The sequence below is a fragment of the Jaculus jaculus genome, chromosome 9 (genome assembly GCF_020740685.1).
Source record: "Jaculus jaculus isolate mJacJac1 chromosome 9, mJacJac1.mat.Y.cur, whole genome shotgun sequence".
Lineage (NCBI taxonomy): Eukaryota > Metazoa > Chordata > Mammalia > Rodentia > Dipodidae > Jaculus > Jaculus jaculus.
Window position 1 is genome coordinate 23510425 of NC_059110.1, and position 25119 is coordinate 23535543.

At 38.9% G+C, this 25119-nt stretch overlaps 1 protein-coding gene and 1 pseudogene across 1 annotated transcript in view; both read right to left on the minus strand.

Annotated features, from left to right (window-relative positions):
* Vta1 (vesicle trafficking 1) overlaps nucleotides 1–25119 on the minus strand; it is a 78818-nt gene that overhangs the window by 13204 nt on the left and 40495 nt on the right. Inside the window, exons 5-6 of the mRNA XM_004651156.2 lie at nucleotides 19938–20046; nucleotides 3366–3533 (exon numbers count right to left, since the gene is read on the minus strand). Of these exons, the coding sequence (XP_004651213.1) occupies nucleotides 3366–3533; nucleotides 19938–20046 (277 nt within the window). The remainder of the gene's footprint in view (nucleotides 1–3365; nucleotides 3534–19937; nucleotides 20047–25119) is intronic.
* Nucleotides 12402–13100, minus strand: LOC105944737 (annotated as a pseudogene).

Consider the following 25119-nt stretch of genomic DNA (forward strand, 5'->3'; position numbering starts at 1 on the left):
GAGATGACTTAGAGGTCCAGGCATTATCTGCAAAGCCCAAGGACCCAGGTTCAATTCCTCAGGACCCACATTAGCCAGGTGCACAAGGTGGCACTTGCATGTGGAGTTCGTTTGCAGTGGCTGGAGGCCCTGGTGCACCTATTCTCACTCCCTCTCTCTCTCTGCCTATTTCTTGCTCTTATAAAATAAACAAATAAATAAAAATAAATATAAAAAAATACAGAGACAACTTTGCAAAGATTTAGTTACACAGAATACTGGAGGACAGCAGAGCTGACAGGCAGGGAAAACGGAGAAACAGAGATGCCCTACCTTCAGGGAATGGCAGTTGCAAAGATAACAGGAGCACTGGCCTGAGCGTGATCAGGGGAAGCGGCATTGACAGAGGGGCACAAGCCAGAATGTCAACCAGAAACTACTATAGCCGAACAGACTCAAGCATGGGACTCTCCCACCACCATCTCACACACTGCTCCGATTCTCCGTGAAGTAATTGGGTGAGATGCAGAATGCCTAGCACTGGTTAACAAAATTCCACCATTTCTTCCAGTTATATTCTGCTAAGACCCTCTAGAACATTTATAGATCGCAAGCAGCACATGCTTCTAGAGGCAACTCTGTCATTATGGCCTCCCTGTAATATGTGCACAGTGGCTAAAGCATGAGAGACCAACACTATCTGTTTAAACAATCACTACTCCTACTCTGCACCCACTTTGCTCTTCGTGGAAGAAGAATCGTCAATTAGTACATACTATTCTTTTCAGCTATCTTAAGGATTTCCCGTGGGTAAAAGTGCATCCTGGATTTTTATATAAGAGAAAGCAAATTGGTCTTAAAGTGAGAAAGAAGGGAAACATCTGCTATGTTTGTAAACTAGAAATATTATTATTATTTTTGCGGGGGACAACTATGAACTAATTTTTCAAGTGTAGTAAGCAAGCCCTGAATTCAAGAGGATATTCCATACCTCAAATCAGTAAGAAAGATAAATATACTATTAGGAAAGTTAGTATAGATGTGGAAGGATTCTGGTTCCTTGTCCTCCAAGGAATATAGACAAGGGGTACAGAGAGAACTAGTGTAAACAAAGCCACTGTAGTGGGTTGAAATTTCTGTTGTTTTCTTAGGATAATTGCTTAAAGCTTCACATTCTGTAAATAAGGGATAGCTAATATGGTAGCTACAACAGTGAGTATACAGGCTGGAGAGATGGCTCAGTGATTACAGTGCTTGTCCACAAAGCCTAGCAGCCAGGGTTCAACTCCCCAGTACCCACATGCACACAAATTCCCAAAGTGGTGCATGCACCTGGAGTTTGTTTGCAGTGGCAAGAGGCCCTGGTGGTCCATCCTCTTCTCTCTTTCTGCTTGCAAATAAATAAATAAATATGCAAACAGCTATGATAATTACTTAAATATTAAATTACAATAATACATAAAATAATAGGAGTACATCTTGTGAAAATTCTGAGGTTTCTAGTTTCAGTTCCTTCTCTGATGAACGTATGTCGGGGAAGAGAGAAGACAAGCAACTTTATGTCTGAGTTAACTGGATCAAAATCAACTGTGCATGGCAGAAAGCCTACTAACAGAAAACCACCTCCTACCAGCTATCTTTATCATGCATATACTTCATGGAGACAAAGCAGCCAGTCCTGTCCTCCAAAAAATGGTTTCACCATATGAAGCTACCAATATTTTATTGAATTCACAGCAATATCATAGTGATCAACTAAACATAGTTCTCCTACTAAGAGTGTCATTTTTCTTTCATATGTATAGAGTAAAACCACACATGAACAATATGTATAGGTAAGTTGACTAGAGCTCTACTTTATGGTATATTTCTAAAGCAGTATTTTTTTTTTGAGTAATCTTTATATAATGTCTTTCTACACTATACTGAGTTTTGATACTTTTCATTTTAAATATTCATTAGCTTGTCATTAAGGACCCTGTCTGTTTGGGATGGAAACAGGAAGGAAGGAAAGGGAAAGAAAAAGCAAAAAAGTGTATTTGCTAAATGCTGGTTTTTGAGTTAGGGCTCAGTACTAGTCCATTTTTATAATTTTTTCCTCCTTAATAATTAAAATAATCACAAGAAGTAAACATGACTAATTTCATTTTAGAAAGAAGAAAAAGGTAGGTTGAAAGAACCTGAATGCCAGTTTTTGGTATAGTAGAAAACAGTAAACCACACAATTTGATTACAAAACGTATTACATTGATTCTTCTTCAAGAATGCCTGTCTGGTAAACAAGACTGGTGTTCACACATACAAGTACAACTTGAATAGTATTTGCCTAAGGCAAGTATATCAGAGTAGCTGGTTTTGCTTAAATATTCTATACTGAAAATGCTGGGTGTTTCTAAAAGACCATAAAGTATTTAGCAGTGTTCCATGAAATTTTACTAAGCGAATTTATAGTAGATGGATTGTCACCACACAGACAATAAAGCACTGAAGAGCCAGGACTAAATTTACCAAATAATGACACAATGATGAATTTCATAATAATAATAATAAAGACATTAGCAATAACTGCAGAAAATATAAAGTTAAAAGTTTTAAAATAGAAAGAGAAAATTAATTATAATCATTACAGTCAAAACAAACAACTTTTAAATGTCATAAAACATGCCAAATAACCTATGTGGTTTGGGTAAACTGAGGCCAATAGCTGACAGTGTGTGAGCAAAGCAGGTGACAGTAACAAAGAGAAACAGGAGGCCTCAGCACTGAAAGAGTGACTTCTGCTGAATCAATTAAAGGTTCAAAAATATTTACACTGGTCAGTATCATATATGTCACAGGGATCAAAGTAAAAATTTAGAAATGGTTTTTTTGGGGGAGCAAATTAAACTCAAGATTTAATTACAGGTTACAAATGACATTCTATTTGGAAGAGTGACAGACTGACAAGTACACAAGGACATGGAGGAGCACCTACACCCTTATGAAGACGTCTTCGCGGCTGACATCACTACTGGAAAGTACTTTTGTCAGAGTTCGCCCTCCCCTCCCCTCCCCTCCCCTCCCCTCCCCTCCCCTCCCCTCCCCTCCCCTCCCCTCCCCTGGTCACTTTTGTGCTAGGGTCAAACAATGAAGAGGTGAAGGGAAGGGTGGGGAAGTAAAAGAAAAAGCACATTTCTTATAAATGTATAGAAACTACTCTTGCTATTAATAAAACCTGATGTTAAAAGTAATCAGTGCATATAAAAACTTGTCTTTACTCAAAAAATTAAGACTATAATAAATATTAACATTGCAATGAAATTTTTTTGTGGGTTCAAATGGAATTGTAGAAGCAAATGTTTCATAACTATGACAGTAGAACTCACAATGAAATGCTGACTTCTTACCTGTGTTGTGAGGAACTTCTGCTGGTGTATTCGCTGGAGCATGTGCACCTGGGGGAATCTGGACTCCAGTAAAGCTGCCTGATGACAAGTTACTTGGGTCATATGCTGAAGAGGAAGGTGGCTGAGGGGGCAGAGAGGCTGCTCCAGCATCTTCATTTTCTTCCATGTCTACGATGACGTAAACATGCGATGTTAAAGTAGGTGTTTGGAAATTTTAATGCTGACCATTCTTATTTTCTACATGCACACAAAGGACCCTACAGATATAATTCCATTTGATGCAGCTGATAAGTAGCTCTGTTTCTTGAAATATTACATTTATTCTTCTGCTTTTCTTAAAAATAGTTGAGACTTACAATGAATACCATTTCTTCTAGGTTAGTACTTAACAACTCCATGAATTCTTTACACTTAATAGCTTTACAAATATTTTTATTTATTTATGTGCAGGGAGACAGGGGAGAGGCATACCAGGTCCTCTTCCCAGTGCAATCAAACTCCAGATGCAGGCATCACATGGTGCATCTGCATCTGGCTTTATGTGGGCACTGAGGAATTGAACTTGAGCCTCAGGATTTGCTAGCAAGTGAATTTTACTGCTAAGCCATTTCACCAACCCCCTTAATAGTTTTTTTTTTTTATTTTAATGAAAACTTTCTTTAAATGAAAATGAATATTTTTGGCAAAATGTGTAACAATTGTGCTATCCAATATGAAATGTTTCCTTATAGCTGATTTTTACTCGTATTTACTGTGTACATTCTACTAAATGGTTCTCTGTACTTACTGTCCAAAGATTAATAAGCAAAAACAAAAGAACAAGTTCCACATTTCGTTATCTATGCATAATGAGGTGAGGAGACACTTGGATTAAATTTGAAACACAAAGTTAAACATATGCTAGATTATTAGCCAACTTCTAAGAAGTTGAATTTTGAAAATACATTCATGAAGACAATTAGCCATTCTGGTAATCATCATATAATTTAAAATAAAGCAAAGCAAACTAGAATTAGAACTTTGGAAAACAGTACAGTCATTTCTTTCTATTGAACTTTAAAAAAAATATTTTACTTACTTATTTGACAGAGAAAGTGGGGGAGAGAGAGAGGGAGAGAGAAGGAGGGAAGAAGAGAGAATGGGCGCCTCAGGGCCTCCAGCCACTGCAGATGAACTTCAGACATGTGCGCCCCTTGTGCATCTGGCTAATATGGTCCTGGAGATTCAAACATGGGTCCTTTGGCTTTGCAGGCAACTGCCATTATTGCTAAGCCATCCCTCCAGCCCCTTCGATTGAATTTTTAAATAACAATTTCATCTGATTGGTTATACATTACACTGGAAAAGGGATTTTATTAAGTAACGTTGTGGGTATATTTCTACTTTATATACATTAAATCTTGTTTTACCTATACTGGAACTCTACCACCCATTGATACATTCTGGAAAGGAAAATACTTCACTATTAAGAGTACTGCAGAGTGAGGGTGGTAGACACCACAGTGAAGAGACTGCTGGGACAGGAAATCTTAACAGGTAAGGTTTACTTGTACTCCGTGTTTCAATGGAAGATACTAAACAGTCTATGCAAAAGAAAGAATCTATTTCTTGAAATGTGTACATAAGTTCCAAGTAGGAACCTGCTTGTGCCTGAATTCAAACATACTCCAAGCCACCCTGGAGAAAGTAACAGCTTAAAGTTGGAAGAAAGAGGCACAAGAGTTTGAGTTCAAGAACACTAGCTATCTAATAGAACAAGAGTGAAGACTGTGGAGGAAAAATATCCCAGGTGGATGAAATTGAAATTCAAGTCAGAAACAATACCGGCGTTATGCAAATACTTTCACAAGAAGACAGATCACATTCACTCATTTTTATGGGGCCTGTGTGGCTCTGCTATCAAAACCTCCCAAAGTCCTAAACACAGACAAGCATCCTTAGTATGAGAATTAAGACCAGCCACATAAAACACAGTCCCATCATAATTGGGTTAGGTTTTTGGGGGTATAAGTTTGTACCAACATTGGATAAAACAATTCAACACATACTAACAAAAGAAGAAAAACCATAAAATTTCAATAAATGCATGAGATGTACTTAAAATTTAACATCCATTTACCCTAAATGTCCTCAGCACTCTCCTTACTAACACAGAGCAAAATAAAACATTTAAATAAGCAAAACCCCACAAAATACCTATCCCCCTCCCCAAAATGAGCATTTACCCCTGGCAACAGGGAAAAAAAGGGCAAAACAAGTAATTCTCTTCTTACAGGGCTCATGATTATGTACAGGAAAGCTACAGATTTATAAATTATTAGGATTAATAAAATAACTTAGAAAGGTTACATGATAATTGGAAATAAACTTAGCAAAGCATAAAACCTCTACTCTGATAATCACAAAATGCTATTGATAGAAATTAAGAAAAGCTTAAATAAATGGAAAGATGAGCCATGTCCATGCACAAAAGATTCAATATGGCACTACCAACTCCTCCTCAAACGGCCTTGTAATTCCAATGAGATACTGATCATAATTCTATCAGAGGTTTTTCAAAAGCAGACTGAAAACCTGATTTAAAAAATTGTCATATTTTAAAAAACAGGGATTCTTCATGGGAGAAAATAAGATATTTGTCTTTCTGCATCTGATTTATTTAGCTTAACATATTCTCTAGTTACATTAATTTTTCCTAAAGACAACATGATTTCATTTTTCATTATGTATGTGCACATACTACATATTCTTTATCTGTTCATCAGTTGATGGGTGTACTGTTCAGGTGTCCCCATAAACTTAGGTGAAGTGATGCTAGGTTCCCACTGATGGAGATTTGGGAATTAACACCTCTTAGAAGCAATATATTGTTGGGGGCGGACTTATGGGTATTATAGCTAGTTTCCCCTTGCCAGCGTTTGAAACACACTATTACTACTGTCCACCTTATGTTGGCCAAGAGGTGATGTCCACCCTCTGCTCATGCCATCATTTCCCCCTGCCATCATGGAGCTTCCTCATAAGCCTGTAAGAAAAACAAGCAAACAAATAATCCACCCCACACCTTTCCCCAAAAACTGCTCTTGGTCAGGTGATTTCTGCCAGCAATGCAAACCTGACTGCAACAGTAATGTTGATACCAGGAGTGGGGTCATTTGCTGCTAGACACTTGACTGTATGGGTTTGGCTTTTTGGAGCTGATTTTAAATAGGAATGTGGAAGGATTTGAAACCTTGGACTAAGACATGCCTAGAAGTGGTTTGTGTGAGAGATTTCCTGTTATGCTGATGTCCGGAGAACTTGTGCAGTGTGTAGAACTGGACTGGTGTGTGCAGATGGATATGGCACAGAAAGAAATCTTTGGGCTGAAACTTCTGCCCTTTCAACTACAATTATATGAGAGATTACAACCTTTGCAATTGGGCCAGCTGATCTGCACTGGGGCAACAGGAAGAATGTAGACTCTTCTGAAGGAGCCTGCGTGCTCAAGGAGTGTCCTAGTCTTTAAAATCTGCTTTGTTTTCCCCCTGGATTAACAAATTTGTACCCTATTTGGTATCATGGAGTATAAGAAATGCTGGAAAATGGCCATGGGCAGTGTGAAGCAGGACTGCATGGAGACCTGATAGAACTGAGAGGATAGACTGTGGGTTATAGTGAAGAACCAGTGGAGATGCTGGGACCACGAGATGGCTGCTAGGTAAAGCTGCTGGTTCCAGGTGACGTTTTCCAGGACTGTGAGTAGCTTAGCTAGAGGGGTGGAATTGGAACTCGAGACTTGTTGCTGGTTATAATTATTGGACTTGGAGACTTGTCACTGGCTAGAGCTGTTGGTCTTGGAGCTACAGAGTTTGATGTTTTTCCTATTTAAATTTTTATTGGTTGAATATTTCCTTGCTATGCCCAATACCATCTTTTGCAGTGCGAATGTGTATTCTGTGCCACTATGGTTTTGTTTTTTTTCTTTTTGGGGATTTTTTTTTTTTTTAATGGCTCAGTTAAAGGTTCTCTGACTATGGGAATGTTTGAACATCATTTGGATTAAAAAAAAAATATGGGGACTTACATAGTTGGACTGAATCCACTGTATTTTACATCTTGTATTATTATCAATTTATGGGGGGCAGTGGTGGAATGTGGTTTGATTCATATGTCCCTCAAAAACTTAGGCGTTCTGAATGCTAGGTTCCAAGCTGATGGTAGATTTTGGAATTAATACCTCTTGGAGGCTGTATATTGTTGGGGGCAGGCTTATGGGTATAAGCCAGCTCCCCCTTGCCAGTGTTTGGCACACTCTCCTGTTGCTGTGTTCCACCTGATGCTGGCCAGGAGGTGATGTCCACCCTCTGCTCATGCTATCGTTTTCCCCCTTGCATCTTGGAGCCTACCTTTGAGCCTGTAAGCCAAAATAAGCCTCCTTTTTCTTCCCCAAAGCTGCTCTTGGTTGGGTGATTTCTACCAGCAATGAGAACCTGGCTGAAACAATGGGCATCTAATTCTTGTGAAAAGTGGCACAGCAAGCACGGCATGTAGAATCTCTGTCCTGTGCTGCCTTTATGTCCTTCAGATATATTGTATGATAGCTCTTCTTTCAGGTTTTGAGGAACTAATTTCAATAGTGGCTGGATTGATTTACATTCCCAACAACAGTGTGTCTCTGTGCTCCAGCCTCCTCAGCATGCTTCTTCATGATCACCCTGTTATGGGGAGATGGGATTTGAATGTAGTTTTGATTTGCATTAAAAAATGTGACAGCAGAAGGGGGACTATTTGGTAGTGGTGGTGGGGAGATGATCTGGACATAAATATACAAGTGTACATGTATGAAAGCAACAGAAGAAAAAGTATTGTTTTGTTTCATTAATGAAAAAATAGGAGGCTGGAGAGATGGCTTAGCAGTTAAGGTGCTTGCCTGTGAAGCACAAGGACCCAGGTTCGATTCCCCAGTATACCTATAAACCAGATGCACATAGTGGCACATGTGTCTGTAGCTCATTTGCAATGGCTATAGGCCCAGGAATGCCCATTCTCTCTCTCTCTAACAAACAAATAAAAATAAAAAAAAAACATTAAAATTAATACAATTCATTAGAAATACAAAAACCAGAAAACAGGTGAGGTAATCTTAACCAAGACAAGAGCTAGTGCACTTACATCCTCTCCAGATGTACTCTCAAGGGCTACACGTCTGTACATACCCAGATAGGCCAGAAAAATGTATCTGTACATACCCGGATAGGCTAGAAAAATATATCAGTGTGACTAAGTCTACAACAGAATCAAGTTTATAAAGTACCAAAGGGATTCAATGGAGAAAAGAATGTGGAGAAGGTTTAGGTTTCAAGAACATGAGAAGCAAATTCACTGATTATACATTAACATATTGAAGATACACACATTTCACTGTATAAAGGTTTTTTTTGTTGTTGTTGTTTGTTTTGTTTTGTTATTTTGAGATAGGGCCTGGCTCTAACCCAGGCTTACCTAGAATTCCCTACGTAGTCTCAGGCTGGCCTCAAACTTACAGTGATTCTCCTACCTCAGTTTCCTTAGTGCTGGGATTAAAGGTGTGCTCTGGGATTACAGGCATGTGCCACCATGCCTAGTTATATGAAGGTTTTATGCCAATAAAGAAATACTAGCAAACTTGAGAAAAACAAGAAAGAGAACTAGGAAACTACGATGAGTTTGCTTTCTAGGCTGACCTGGGTTCAGGATTCAATGGCTGGTGTTTTCAGACTTGAACAGACAAATGAAAAGAAGCTAACAGGAGCCAGGAATTAGTGATAAAGAATGAAGAACTAATGTCTGTCTATATTCTTTTTGTCTTCTCAGAAGGTCTAAAAGTAATGATACACAAGGAGTTCAAGTCTGGGCTTTTAGTCCTTATTTGTAAAAATGACCCAGCCTGATACTACCTATACAAGACCATCATAATAGGAGAAAAATATGGCATCATCAAAAATAAGAGAGAAAGTAATTGAGAGGGGAAGGGGATAACACAGAGAATGGAGTTAAGAAGTGGAATGTGAGGGAGGAGGGACTTACCTTTGCTTATTGTCTATAATTATGGAATGTGTCAATAAAAAATAAAAAAATATAAAATAAAAATGTTTATAGAGTTTAGAGAAAAGGCTGGCTGACTTCAGTCCTAAGTCACAGCAAGCAGTAGATACACAGGAAACCTGATGCGTGAGGGAGCAAGAAGTGCGAGAATGATAGGGGCACATTAAGCAGAGGCACCAGTTTGGAAGAACTCCCCCTCTGCCTCTGGGGTCATTTCACCATCAAGACAATACAACAATCACTGAATACGAATTCTTGAGCCCTGGTTACTAAAATAATTACATGAATAAATACATAAATGAAGGAGATTGAAATGTTCTTCCTTAAACCATGAAGTATGCTTACGACTAAATATACAACACTGTCTCATTATGAGGCAATGCCAGACAAACTCCTAACTTGGCGGGGTCGAGGGGGAGGTGGACATGTTTATTCACTACAGGGCAAATGAAGACTGAGAGGCATAAAAGTAACTTGCCTCAGCTCTATTAAGTAGTTATCATGATCATGATTTAAAGTCAGGTCTTACATTCTGCTACTTGTGCTGTTCTTTTACATGTAAGAAGAGGTATTTAAACTTGACACTGGACAGTAAGTCTTAACAGAGCTAGCTGTCTTTGCCACTGAGGCTTTCATCCAGTCAGCAGGATAAATGTTAATTTAACCTTCCTTTAAGACACAAGGGCACTTTGAAGAACACAATGTGACCCTGAATGTGTAATGACCTCCATCTTCCAGGACATACTGCACACATGGGTTTAAAAATATTTCATGCATATTTTGTCCTTTTCATTTGTTTCATAACCTTTCTTTCCTGCTCTTAATGTCATTTTGTGAGCTTTAGCCAGATAGGGAAGAGCAAGTCACAGTGACTGTCATACGGAAGCTTATGTTCTCATGAAGAGTGGTGACAGCTTAGTAAGAGATTTTGCCCGAGCAGTCTTGAAAATGAACTGGTGGTCCAACTGGCAATTAGTTTGCTACAACAGGTACAAAGGCCTGAGATAAAAGTAAAATTCTGAAGTTGTCACCTTAAAAGCAGACAGTGAAACCGAAGTAACATAGCAACAAGACAGCTATCTGCAATCCAGAAGAGAGGTCTCACTAGAAATCAAAGTCCATCAGGCCTTACTATTAGATTTTGTCTAATCAACTGATAAGTTAAATGTCTGTTACTTAAGCAATCCAGTCTATACATTTTTTTATAGGCCCAATACATTAAGAGAAGATAAACCAGGAGTAGTAGGTAAAATATGACTATGTCTGATAAAGTCAAACATTGACAGATCAGAAATCTGAAAGATTTTTTGTTGCTGTTGTGGACAACTGCGAGAGTCAATGCTTGAATAGTCATTAAAAAAAATCCCTGGGCTGGAGAGATGGCTTAGCGGTTAAGCGCTTGCCTGTGAAGCCTAAGGACCCCGGTTCGAGGCTCGGTTCCCCAGGTCCCACGTTAGCCAGATGCACAAGGGGGCGCATGCGTCTGGAGTTCGTTTGCAGAAGCTGGAAGCCCTGGCACGCCTATTCTCTCTCTTCCTCTATCTGTCTTTCTCTCTGTGTCTGTCGCTCTCAAGTAAATAAATAAATTAATTAAAAAAAATCCCTGATTATGGTTAGTATTAAAGTAGAAAATGTATGTTAAAAAACTCAAAATTGTTAAATGAAATGTTGTTGTGGAAATACACATTAAAAATCCAATTCTAGTATCATTTGGAATAATCCAAACACAATTAATGATGTTAGAAAGGTGTAAATTAATATTCTGGTCCTAGCACTATAGAGCTCTGTTGCAGTCAGGTTCACATTGCTTGTAGAAATCACCCAACCAAGAGCAGCTAGTGAGAAAACAGAGGCTTATTTTGGCTTACAGACGTTAGGGGAAGCTTCATGATGGCAGGGGAAAATGATGGCATTAACAGGGTGGACATCACCCTCAAACCCACATAAGGTAGACAGGAGGAACAGGAGTGTGTGCCAAACACTGGCAAGGGGAAACTGGCTATAATACCCACAAGCCTACTCCCAACAATACAATGCCTCCAGGAGGAGTTAATTCCCCATTCTCCATCAGCTGGGAACCTATCATTCATCAGAACACCTAAGTTTATGGGGGATACCTGAATCAAACCACCATACACTCTGATTCATACACATACACACACTAATAATAATAATAATAATAATGATAATTAATAATAATAAAATTTCTGTCCTAGTACTACTGTACAGGATACAGAGGTAGAGCACTGAACATCCTTCTCTGGAGCCCTAGAACAATTAGCAGGAATACTCACAAGAAACCTCAAATTCCTTTGTAAAACAGGAGTACTAAAAACTATCCAAAGATTTTTTAAGTGTATAATATGTCAAAATGATTTGCATGTTTTAAGGAATTATATGACTGCAAAGCATTTATTATTAAAAAAACACAACAAAAAGCATTTTCTATGAAAATCACATTAAATATTAGGCAAGGACAGATCATGAAATATTTTTCTGGATCTAATAGTAACAAATTGGCTTGAAATGCTGTGTGAAAGTATGTATTTTGAGAATAAGAACTAAAAAAAGATATGTACCATACTCATATGGTACCATAGTATTTTGTTTTCAATGAGTGGCAGAAAGCAGAAAAAGGGAAAACAATAAAAACCGGAGCAGCTGGGACTCCTGACATCGCAAAGGAACTCACTTTGTGCATCTGGCTTCCTGGGCCTTCAGGCTTTACTAGCAAACACCTTCTAACTGTTGAGCCATCACTCTCGACCCCTAAATACTCTTTACTTTTATTTATTTATGTTTTTATGTTTGAAACGTTAAAGTCAGTTTATTAAGTTCAACAATGAAAACTATCAGAAGAATATTCTCCTGAAAAACATTTTTTTCTTAGACAAAAAAGAAAGGAAAATCAAAACCGTTTCAGCACCACCACAGATGCTACGGTGGTGAAGCCTCCCTGGAAAAGGGCCACTCAGTCAGAGTCGCTCCCTGGGTCAGCAGGATGGTAGTCTGGGTCATCCTCATCGTCCTCAGCTCCTAGTCATCCATCTCCTGGAACAAGGACTCGTCCACTTCCACATTGTTTCCAGCATCCTCCAAGAACTGGATGTCAGATGTGTCAAGATTATGATCTGTTTCAAACAGCTGTTTTCCACTTAATTTATTTTTGCCTGCTTGTTCCTCTTCTTTCATTCGTTTCTTTTTAATTTCTAGGAGTTCTGCATCAAACTTGGCCTTCCAACTTAGGAAATTTTCAATTGTAACAGGAGTACCATGGAATAATTTCTGCTCCTTCTGCTTCTTTTCTTCTTCTCTTCTAGTTTTTATCTGGTCTACAATTTCATTTCATTTTTCTTGCATAGCTGTCACTAGGGTGAAGATCATCACCATGCCAAGATTCTCCTCAGACTGCAATGCCAACAGTTTCAAAATGTCTGAGACATCATTATCTTCTAGATTTTCCTGGGAGAATATTTCATAAAGGGGAGCTTCATCTGAGTATGTCTCACTGTAGGTAAACTTAAGGGTAGTCTGGAAATTTCTTCATTTTCTCCAGCTTCAGATGTCACTGTAATGGTGAAGCTCGGTGGATTTTCTGATAATAGAGTCAGGGTAGATGGCCTCCAGAGCCTCGAGCATATTGCGCTGCTCCTCGCCATAATCCATCATTGTGGCCTGTGCAGCTGCCCATGGATTGGTGTGACTCCCTGGCTGCGTGCCACAGCTGAAACCCGCGGCCGCCCCAGGCCCTAAATACTCTTAATAGTCCTTTCAAGGACTGATATGAAATTTGAGATCATTTTTTGCGTTAAATCTATATATTGCCTTTGGTAGGATTGTCATCTTCACAATGTTAATTCTGCCTATCCAGGAGCATGGGAGGTCTTTCAAACTTCTCAAGTCCTCCTCAATTTCTTTTTTGAGAGTTTTTATATTTTCATTGTATAGATCTTTTACTTCCTTGGTTAACATTATTCCAAGGTATTTTTTTTTGTTGTTGTTGCTATTGAAAATGGGACTATGTCCTTTATTTCTTTTTCTGTGTCTTTGTCATTTGCATACAGAAATGCTACCGATTTTTGTGCATTGATTTTGTATCCTGCTACTTTGCTATAGGAGTTAATCACCTTCAGGAGTTTTGGGATGGAGTCTCTCGGGTCTCTTACATATACAATCATGTCATCAGCGAATAGAGCTAACTTAACTTCTTCCTTTCCAAATTGTATCCCTTTTATTTCCTTCTCCTGCCTTACTGCTTGGGCTAGGACTTCCAGAACTGCATTGAAAAGCAGAAGTGAGAGAGGACATCCCTGTCTTGTTCCTGATCTCAATGGGAATTCCTCCAGTCTCTCTCCATTAAGTATTATTTGGGCCTTTGGAGCTTTGTATATTGCCTTTATTATGTTAAGATGTGAACCGGCCATGCCGATTCTCTCCAATATTTTGATCATGAAGTGATGTTGTATCTTGTCAAAGGCCTTTTCTGCATCTATCGAAATGATCATGTGGTTTTTATGTTTAAGCTTGTTTATGTGGTGTATTACATTGACAGATTTTCGTATGTTGAACCACCCTTGTGTTCCTGGGATAAATCCCACTTGGTCAAGGTGGATAATGCTTTTGATGTGTGGCTGGATTCAGTTTGCGAGTATTTTGTTGAGGATCTTTGCATCTATGTTCATTAGGGAAATAGGCCGGTAGTTTTCATTTCTTGTGGCATCTCTACCTGGTTTTGGGATTAGGGTGATACTAGCTTCATAGAAGGAGTTGGGTAGCTGTCCCTGTTCTTCAATTGTGTGGCACAGTTTTAAGAAGATTGGTTTGAGTTCTTCCATGAAGGTTTGATAAAATTTGGCTGGGAATCCATCTGGTCCTGGACTCTTTCTTTCTTGGGAGGTTTTTTATTACTTTTACAATCTCCATGAGCGTGATGGGTTCATTGAGGTGATTGATCTGCTCTGAGTTTAGCTTTGGTAGATGATATGCATCCAGGAATTTATCCATCTCCTCCACATTTTTCAGTTTTGTGGAGTAGAGGTTTTTGAAATAAGTCCTGATGATTCTGCCGAGTTCACTCATGTCTGTTGTGATACCTCCTTTTTCATTTTGAATTTTGTTAATTTGAAGCCTCTCCTTTTTTTGCTTGATCAAATTGGCCAGAGGTTTGTCAATCTTGTTTATTTTTTCAAAGAACCAGCTCTTTGTTTTGTCAATTGCCTTAATTGTTTCCGTGGTTTCCAATTCATTAATTTCTGCTCTGATTTTAATTATTTCTTTCTTTCTGGAGCTCTTTGGGTTGGATTTTTCTTGTTTTTCCAATGCCTTTAGGTGGATGGTTAGGCTATTGATTTGGGATCTTTCTGTCTTTTTTATGAAGGCATTGAGTGCTATGAATTTTCCCCTGAGGACTGCCTTCATTGTGTTCCATAAGTTTTGGTATCATGTGTTCCCATTGTCATTCAATTCCAGGAATTTTGCAATTTCATCCACTATCCATTTATTGTTTAAGAGCGTGCTATTCAGTTTCCAGTTGCCGTTGGGGTTCTTGTTGGTTTTTTTGTTGTTGATTTCTAGGAATACAGCATTATGATCTGATATCATGCAGGGAATTATGTCGATTTTCCTAAATATGTGGAGGCTGTCTTTGTGACACAGTATATGGTCTATTTTAGAGAATGTTCCATGGGCTGCTGAGAAGAATGTGTAGTCTGTGGATTTGGGATGGAAAGTTCTGTAGATGTCTGTTAGGTCTAAGTGCTATATGGTTTTGTTGAGCTCTCTTACTTCCCTGTTGAGCTTCTGTTTGGATGATCTGTCTATTACTGATAATGGTGTGTTAAAGTCCCAAGCTATGATGGTGTTGGTGGTTATTTCTGTTTTATTGTCAAGTAGGTTTTGTTTTATGAACTGTGGTGCCCCTGTGTTTGGTGCATACAGATTTATGATTTTAATATCCTCTTGATGGAGTGTTCCCTTTATAAGTAGGAAGTAGCCTTCTTTGTCTTTTTTGATTGTTTTTGGTTTGAAGTCAATTTTATCTAATATTAATATAGCTACACCTGCTTGTTTCTTACTCCCATTTGCTTGGAATATTGTTTTCCACCCTTTCACCCTGAGAAGGTTTCTGTCTTTAGTGGTAAGGTGGGTTTCTTGAAGGCAGCAGATTGAGGGGTCTAATTTTTTGATCCACCCTGTTAGCTTGTGTCTCTTGATGGGTGAATTAAGGCCATTAATAAAAAGGCAGAAGGCCTCACATATCCAAACATATCCCCAGAAAAGAAATACCTTTGGTGGCATCACCATACCTGATATAAAGCTATATTACAAAGCCATAGTAATAAAAACAGCACGGTACTGGCATAAAAACCCGAGTATAGACCAATGGAATAGACTTGAGGACCCGGATTTTGGGTCAAGTAACTATAGCTACTTGATATTCGACAAAGGCCCAAACAACATAGACTGGAAAAAAGATAGCATCTTCAACAAATGGTGCTGGACAAACTGGATAACCACATGCAGGAAACTAAAACTTGATCCACACATTTCACCATGTACTACACTCAAATCCAAATGGATCAAAGACCTCAACATAAGACCAGAAACTCAAAAACTACTGGAAGAAAATTTAGGAAGTACTTTCCATGATATAGGAATGGAAAAAGACTTCCTGAACAAAACCCCAGTGGCTCAAGTTCTTAAACAGTCACTCAACCATTGGGATCATATGAAGCTGAAGAGTTTCTTTACAGACAAGCATATAATAAGCAAAGCCAATAGAATACCCACAGAATGGGAGAAAATATTTGCAGGTTATCCAACTGATAGAGGCCTTATCTCTAGAATTTACAAAGAACTCAAAAGTCTAAACAATAAGAAGACAAATACCCCACTCACAAAATGGGGCACAGAGTTGAACAGGCAATTCACAGAGGAAGAGATACAAATGGCAAACACACACTTAAGAAAATGTTCATCATCCCTAATCATCAGAGAAATGCAAATTAAAACAACTATGAGATTCCACCTTACCCCAATAAGGATAGCCAACATCAAAAAGTCAAATGAAAATAAATGCTGGCGAGGATGTGAAGAAGCAGGGACACTCATTCACTGTTGGTGGGAATGCAGGATGGTACAACCACTTTGGAAAGCAATATGGAGACTCCTGAAAAAGCTGACTATAGAAATACCAACAGACCCAGTTATACCCTTACTGGGCATCTACCCTAAAACCTTCAAACCAAAGGCCAGAGAGATTTGCTCAACCATGTTTGTAGCAGCTCAATTCGTAATAGCTAAAAGCTGGAATCAACCCAGATGTCCATCATTAGAAGAATGGATAACAAAGATGTGGTATATCTACACAATGGAATTCTATACAGCAGTAAGAAAAAACGACCTAAAGAAATTTGAGGAAAAATGGTTGAACCTGGAACAGATCATTCTCAGCGAACTTACCCAATCACAGAAAAAAAATTGACACATAGTCTCACTCATCTACAACACCTAACCTGAATCTACCCAAGATACCTTACATACCCAGCAAGCACCTCATGGACTAGACAATAGGATGGATGGGAGGGCGGGGAGGGCATCGAAGGGTGGAAAACAGTAATCCGGACCCAAACGACAATGGTACCATAAAATTCTACTTCCTAAAAGACAGATCAAATGGCTGAACCTTCACTAGACCCTTACAGGAAAACACCTCAACCACAAGACACTGGAGAGGGTAGGATCAAGACTAACCTAAATCTCCTACATCTTCCCTCCCTCCCTCTCCCACTCTCCCCTCTATCTCTCTCCTCTCTAACTCTTGTATATTAGTTATGTTCTTCCTCAATTTCTTAGTGGACACTGACCTGTAACCCCCACTTCCAGCCTGGGCGTACCATCCACAATGAGCTTTTGATCAGAGAAACCTACAAGGTTTCCCAAAACAATGACAGACTTCTGTCAGAGTACTTGATGACCCACCAAAGGCCAGTGGTAAGACCCTATTGCTGAAGATTCTATACGCAGCTAACATGGAATGACATGGCTGGAAGCCAGGAGAGAGTCAGTCCCCAGACAGTCAGCGTGTCTAATGCCAGAAGGTGCTACATAGGCGACTGGGGGAAATGACCAAGATCTGTCCAAGCAACTCATTGTTTTACCTAATTAGCAACAAATAACCTGATGTGATGCCCACACAAGTGCAATAGTGGCACACAGCCATGGTGAGGAACCAACTGCTCTTGATTTGGCTAACTGATCCACTCCATGGTACTAGACCCATAGCTGGAGCTGGGAAACAAGTCAGAACCATACCCAAACACAAGTCCACTCTACAATATCAAGCTACCATCAATCACGGGGTATAAGAGGGCCAACACCTATTAAACTGTCTATCAAAAAAGTAAGTGTTATCTCAATTTTCTGGGTGCTAACTTACTCCCCTTTGGAGAATCTGCTTCTCTTTTCCAGATAGATGCAGATCCTAAGAAGACAGCTGCCCCAACATACCTCAAAAGGGGCCCAACTGAAACTAAGGACAACTGGCGAAACAAGCAAGGGTGATGTTTTCCTGTGAACCGGATACCAGCACAAAGGGGAAGGAGACCAACGCAGAGAAAAATCAACTCCTACCAAATCAGAGAGCCAGAGCCTCAGAGGCCCCCAACACCTCAGCACTGAAGCACACCAAAAATGAACCCAACATGGCTCAGGGAAATTTTGCGGAAGAGGGGGCGGAAAGAATGTCAGAGTCACATATTGGGTCATGATTTGCAGAGACATTTATCATACCCATAACTGGGGGCTAACTCCACAATGCACGACCCATTTACATCAACAAGGAGGGTCCAATGGGAGGGGGTAGATCACAGATGAGCCTAAACAATGGTACCAAACTGCCTGTATTTACTGAAAAGAAAACTAATAAATTAAATTTTTTTTAAAAAAAGGACTGATATATTCATGACCCCACAGTGAATAACAATAACTTCGTTTAGGAGGAACCTCAGTGTAATGGGGGAGGGAGAGAAGGGGTAAAACCTAATGGGACTATGACCAGCACAAAATTTGTTCACATAGAAAAATTGCTAAATAATAAAAATTAAAAAGAAAAACCAGCTACCTGCCACTATTCAGAGGTAACTCATTTCAAATGTTTTATTTCACTTTATTTTTTGAGACAAGACTCTCAGTGAACCTGGAGCTTACTGATTTGGCTACATTAATTAGCCAGCAAGTCTCAGAGATATCTTTCAGTCTGCCTCCTCAAAGCTGGAATTAATGGCATGTACCACTGTGCCTTGCTTTTATGTGGGTGCTGGGGAACTAAACCCAGGTCTTCTTTTTTTTTGTGTGTGTGTGTGTAAAAAGGACTCTACTGAATAAGCCATCTACCCAGTGTCTTCCTAGATAGCACAGGCTGGCCTTGAACTTGCAATACTCCTCTTGCCTCAACCTCTCAGAGTATTGGGATTACAGGTCTAAGTCACCATGTCCAATTACACAAAAGCTTTCTAGAAAACATTAAAAGAGGAGACAATTTCAAGGGAATTTCAACTGTTCTAAAGCACAGAAAAAAGACTAGAACATTTCAAATTTAAGAAGTATAATATTTTGAAAACAAAAATGAAATCCTATAGAGTAATTTTAAGAGTAATTTTACTTAGGAATGTCAAAGTACAAGTCCTTACTGACACAGTGATAATGAGTAAAATAAAAACAAAATATCAAGGTCAAGTGAAGATTCACAATATAAAGTCAATTCAACACTGGACAATCTTTACTTACTATCATAAGAAAATGAGTTAGAATGCTTGTTTTTCATCTCTGGCCAGTGGCCTGTGTGGTAAATTAGGTTTGCAGGAATACACCCTGCTCACTTGTCTACACAGTGCACTTTTACATGTCAATAGCTTGTGCATCTAGGACATCAAGGTTGGACAGAGGGTCTTAAGTGATGCAGTGTCCTCAAAATAAGGCTATTTGAAACCTGACCTTCAGGGAAGGTTACTGAGCCCTACAGTAATGATCATCATGGCAGATACCAAAACCTCGAACTGCGAGGACCATCTAGAACATTATCACTTTAGTGAATAGTAGTTCTTCTCTTTTACAAACTGAAGGAAATAAATCCCTTTTATTTTCTATCACACATTAATTAAAACATAGAGTAAAATAGTAAGTTCTCATATTTTCCATGATTAAATTTTATAAAACCTGCTATGTAGAAATGGCAAAACTTTCCCGTATAATGTATCTTTAAAACAAAGCACCTAGGTACAAAGTACTATATATGTTTTATTAATTATGTGAAAAAAGGATATGTCCCTCTGCTGACATGGTCAGAGACTGTACAAATTTGGCCTTCATCTTTTACTATCCCTAATTTATTTTCATGAAGAGAGTGAAATAACTTGCTGTATACCTTCTCAAAACTGGATTCTACTGAAAAATTATGACTCTACTGAGTAGTTTTTACTTAGGACCAATTATTTTCATTATACATACCATTATCTTCATCTATTCCAACGGGGCCTGCCTGTGGAGTCTCCCCATTCTTTAAGCAATTATGGATATATGTTGCCTTCCACCGTGCATACTTTCTGTGTTTCACGTTCTGTAAGACAGTATTTTTATAGCAATATTAGACCATGGTAGGGAAGAAAAAAAAAAAAAAGCCATGTAGACCTCTGATGTCATATTTCCGAGATTAAAATTTGAGTTTGTAGGGTACATCTCTGAGAGCCTGCCAATTTCTATAACCACTGCAGCTTGTCAGTCATGAAAAGCTGTCCATCAAAACACATGGACAGTCCTCTAGAATGGTGTTACCTTCCAGAGAAAGTCTGCAATGGAGATACATCAGTGTGTCTTTCCTACACATTTTGCAACCCTTATGCAACCCAGAGACAGGAATGGGAATGGAATTTAAGACTAATGGAATTTTAAGACTAAATATATGACAATGACAACAGACAAACTATTAACGACATGGACAAATCCATGAAAACAGAAAGACAGCTAAGAGGATAAAGACAATATACTGGTTAAAACAAACACTAGACTGATACTAGGCAAAGTTAACTTTTAACCTGACAGCCTCCCTAGCAGCAGTGAATTTGATTCCCTCACTTCAAACAAGAGAGACAGCACCTGTCGGTGGTTTGAAAAAGAACCGAAAGCATCACAAGAACTTGCTGGTCCTTCTTCCCTTTCTACGTTCCAGGCAGTGTTCCCCACTGTTTTCAGGTATGGCTGTGTTTTATTTCACATTCTCAGTAAGTTCTGAAAAAAAAAGTCTCTACTGCTCAGATTGCTGGAGTGTGTGTGCACTTCTGTTTGCTTTATTTCTTTTGTTTAGTTCATGTCTCCCTGTTACACAAAAAGTCAAGAAAATGGAAATGTGGCCATGGCTTTTAATGATAAAGAACCTTCATGTACCAGCCTGTACTTTAATAAAAGGGGAGTTATTTTTGCAAATGTCACCAACAACCTACTCCACACTGGCAAATCCAATGAACCTTTTTCAGGTATCACCTTACCAAAGCTAGAAATTAATCACTAAACCATTATAATCTCTGTGACCAGTCTTGGTCCCTGGTTTGTGACTTTCTTTTTACCTGGTTTTCCTTTGACCTCTTTTTGCTACTTAAATCCATTGTCTAATCTCCCATTAATCTGAAAGGCCCACTGCAGGTACTGCAAAGTACTGGCAGAGTCAAAATAAAGCATATGGAATTTAAGATGGGAGCTATGTTTGCCATAGTCAAGTTATAGTGTTTCCGACTTTCTTTTAACAGGAAGATCTAGAAGCACTGGGTTTACCTTTACTTGGCAATAATTACCTGAGCTGAAGAGTCCCTTGAGATGATAACACACATTCTCTGATTCATTAGTTTCTTTCCCTTACCAAGTAACACTATCTCAGGGTGGGCTGTCTTCTCTCCTTATACTACCAATGTCATTCCTAAAGCATCATGACTCCTGTCATCCTCCTCCTCTCTTCTGTGTCCATGCTCATTCCCATGGCTTTAACTATCATTAGTAACTTTACCACCCTTAAATGCATGTGAATTTGCTTCTGACAAATACTTGACTATGTGACATTTCCACCTTGCAGTCACACATAAAAGTGAAGTCTACTTGCCTACAATCTCCTCTCTCTGCTTGTCTCTTGAGGGTTTCTCACAAGTGTATGTGGTGTGGATATGTGTGCTCACACTGGCCAGTGGGTCAACATTAGGTGGTTTTCTCAACTGGTTTCAACCTTGATTATTGAGACTGGTCTCTCATTGTATCTGGAGCTCATCTGAATTAACTGATTAGGTGACAAGGAGGTCCTGTGGATACTGCTGTCTCTGCCTCCTCACCACTACGATTATAGGCACATGACACTGTACCTGACCATTACGTGGATGCTTGATGATGATCGGAACTCAATTCCTCATGCTTGTAAGCCAAGCAATTTCCTGACTGAGCCATCTCCCCAGCCTCCAAAACTGCTTTGCTGATTCGCCTTGAACATCTCTCCCTCCCAAGGAATGTCATTCTTTGAAGTCAGAACTGTGTGGGAGATAGTTTTAGTCTCTCTGGCTTATCTTTACCCTCTTTCTTTAGTTCACCAGGAATTTGGATGATTTAGCTCTTGCTTCTGGAATATATCTTGAAATTGTTCTACAGCTTTTCATTTTCTCTCTAGTAGTCCTTTAAATGTGTTCCTTAGATTTTTGCTCTACTCTGTATCACATCTTCCTTCTAATACATAACCCATTCATATTAACGTTTTCAGTGTATAACACCCACACCCACAGTATGGGGTGTAAGAGTCACTCTTCCTGGTACCTCACTGCCTGACCTCCACAAAAATAATGAAAAAATAGGAAGGTAATAGGAGGGGATTATGATTAAAATACATTCTATACATACATGGAAATTGTCAATAAAAATAAAATTAACAAAAAGAAAAGCCAGGATTCAAGGATAACAGGTAAAGGAAAAGGATTAAGCCTTGTGTGCAAAGGCAGAAAGTAAAAGCAAAGATAAAAATAAAGGAGATATTTGAGGAATGAAAATAAATCTATTTGTCACGTCTAAAAAGATATATTAAGGGCTAAAGGGATAAAATAATCCCAAACAAGATTAAAGTCTTAGACTAAGAACTTTATAGTACCATCCATGTTATAGGGAATGCCTACATATTTTCCTCTTATTTGATCTTCACAATAATCTTGAAATGTAAGCAAGTTACACTGTGGCTCCATGAAGTCTCTGAGGCAACCTGGGCCTAGGGGAATATAAGCCCCTTTCATTCTGATTCTCAGAGCATTCTGCCTCCAGACACTGCTGCAGTCTTACTCCTTGTCACATCCTTCAATGCAGAGGAGGCTGTCACCTGCAGGATCTCCTCCTGCCACCCTTCTGAATGTACTGTGTGTCCTTGTCCTTGTTGGAAAATGTCACCTCTTCCTCAAGACTCATATCAAACACTTATTCCCTGTGAGCTTGCCTGTTTCCCAGGAAATTAGCAATTATTCTGAGGGCAGCACTACGTGAACTGTTGAGAATGACAGGATGACCAAGACAGATGTGGCCATTGCAGAGGAATATGAAAGCCAGGGAATAGCTGCCGGGTCTTAGTATGACCACTCGTGTCCAAAGCCCTGCCTGTACTGGTCTCTGCTGTGGTGGAAAACCATAGCACCACTGCCAGGAATGAGAGAGGAAGGGTCCAGGGCCCTGTAATCACTGTGGCAAGCACATCTGCAGTGACCAAAGGACCTCTTCCAAGGCCCTACTGCCTAAAGGCTCTAACATTTCCCAATAAGCCGTTAAAGTATACATTGAACAAATGTAACTTTTGGGGGATGGGGAGGGATGCACTTACCCAAAATATAGCAGTAGGATAATTTTTTTTTAAATTACTAAATTTTTCTTTATTCTGAAAGGCTATGTTAAGAGAAATGTTTCTACTATTAGTAGAACACAAAATATTATTTTAAGCCATTAGCATAATATTTATGTAAAAGATACAAACACTCCAAACACCTGAGCCTGTGAGCTTCTGCGGGTGTGTGCTTCCAGGAGTCTAAAGTGGTTCAGAGTCTGCTAAGTTTTAGTTGTTCATTTCTTTCTCCAGGGCTTGTACAGTCTCATCATTAAAGAGTTCTAGCCACAGTATTCAGAAGTAAAGAAAACCATTCCATTTAGGACTGCTTTAGTAAGCTACAAGATCACACTATAATTTATAGTTCAGATAGAAATATATGAACTAAGGAAAAATGGGCTTTAAAAGGTCAATGACTTAATGTGCACTATTGTTGAGTATGTATGAGAAAAAATGAAGACAATTTTGACAATACAGAATTAGTTGCTTAGGAAAATTTAAAATGCCAGCTTTTGGGATCTTTAAAACTGGGAAAAACCAATTTGAAAATTTTAAATCTGTTTGAGGATTTAGCAGAAAAAAATGTATTATAATAACTTTATAAGATTGTTTCAGTCCTAGATTCATATTACAAAGAAGGTATAGTCATTTAAACCACCTTGGGTAATGTTACTACTATGTAGTTTTAAGAAAATAGTTTTAAACTAAAAAAGGGCTCATTTTAGTATACCCATCTCAAAATAAATGTCCTTAAAGCAGGTAAGGCAATAGAATTTGATTTAACTCCACGCTTTCTAAAACACCTACATTTCGGTGTCGCGGTGTGACCGGAAAATCCTGGCAGGTACTGCTTCAGGCAATACATATATAAGTGTTCCTTAAAGTGAAGAACACTACTTATCACACAATAATGTAAGAGGAAAATTTCAAGATGTCAATATTTTTGAAGTCCATTAACTTCTTTTGGCTGATTAGACATCCTTTCTGGGAAACAGGAATTGCAAAAAGAACTTTTACTTTTGTCCCTGGCCTCTAAGTTCCTGTTTTCTAACTGGATTGATGAAAATTACTGACAACTGCAAATTTCAGCTACGAGTCAGCAGCAGCATATAAAAGTTTCCACTGTAGTTTTAACTCATTTGCACTTGGATCCCTGAGAATGACTGGCATGGGGAAAAAAAAAAAAAGAAAAGAGCTGGATCACATGTTTCAAACTATGTACACACAGGAATGACAGGAGGATATCAGTGAAGTTTTTTCATTGAAAAAAAGGGAATGTATACTCAATTTGGGAAAATCCGATATGTCATTCTCTAACAGCACACAGAAGTGGATATCCTTTATTTTAAAAAATATATTGTTTTTACAAAAACTTATTTAAGACAGAGAAAGAGGGAGGAAGGGAGGGGGGTAGAGAGAGAATATATGGGCACACCAGGGCCTCTCACCACTGCAAACAAACTCCAGATGCATGCACCACTTTGTTCATCTCGTTTGATGTGGATACTGGGGAAGTAAACCCAGGCCATCAGGCGATGCAAAGAAGTGCCTTTAAGAGCTAAGCCATCTTTCCAGCCTTGGGGACCAACTTTTAGGCAGAATGTTCTATAAGCTGCCTCCATTCTTCCTCCTTGACTTGCTCTTGACCTTAGATTCAGCACATTTTAACTGCATCACTTGTTGCTAGATACTTCTGGATTGCTAAACCCAACACTTTGATGGAACCTTCCTGAATCATTTCTGCTCTGAACTCCAAGTTTGCCTGGATGCTTGGCTATCAGTCTCCTGGTTTTCTTTTCACCTTGC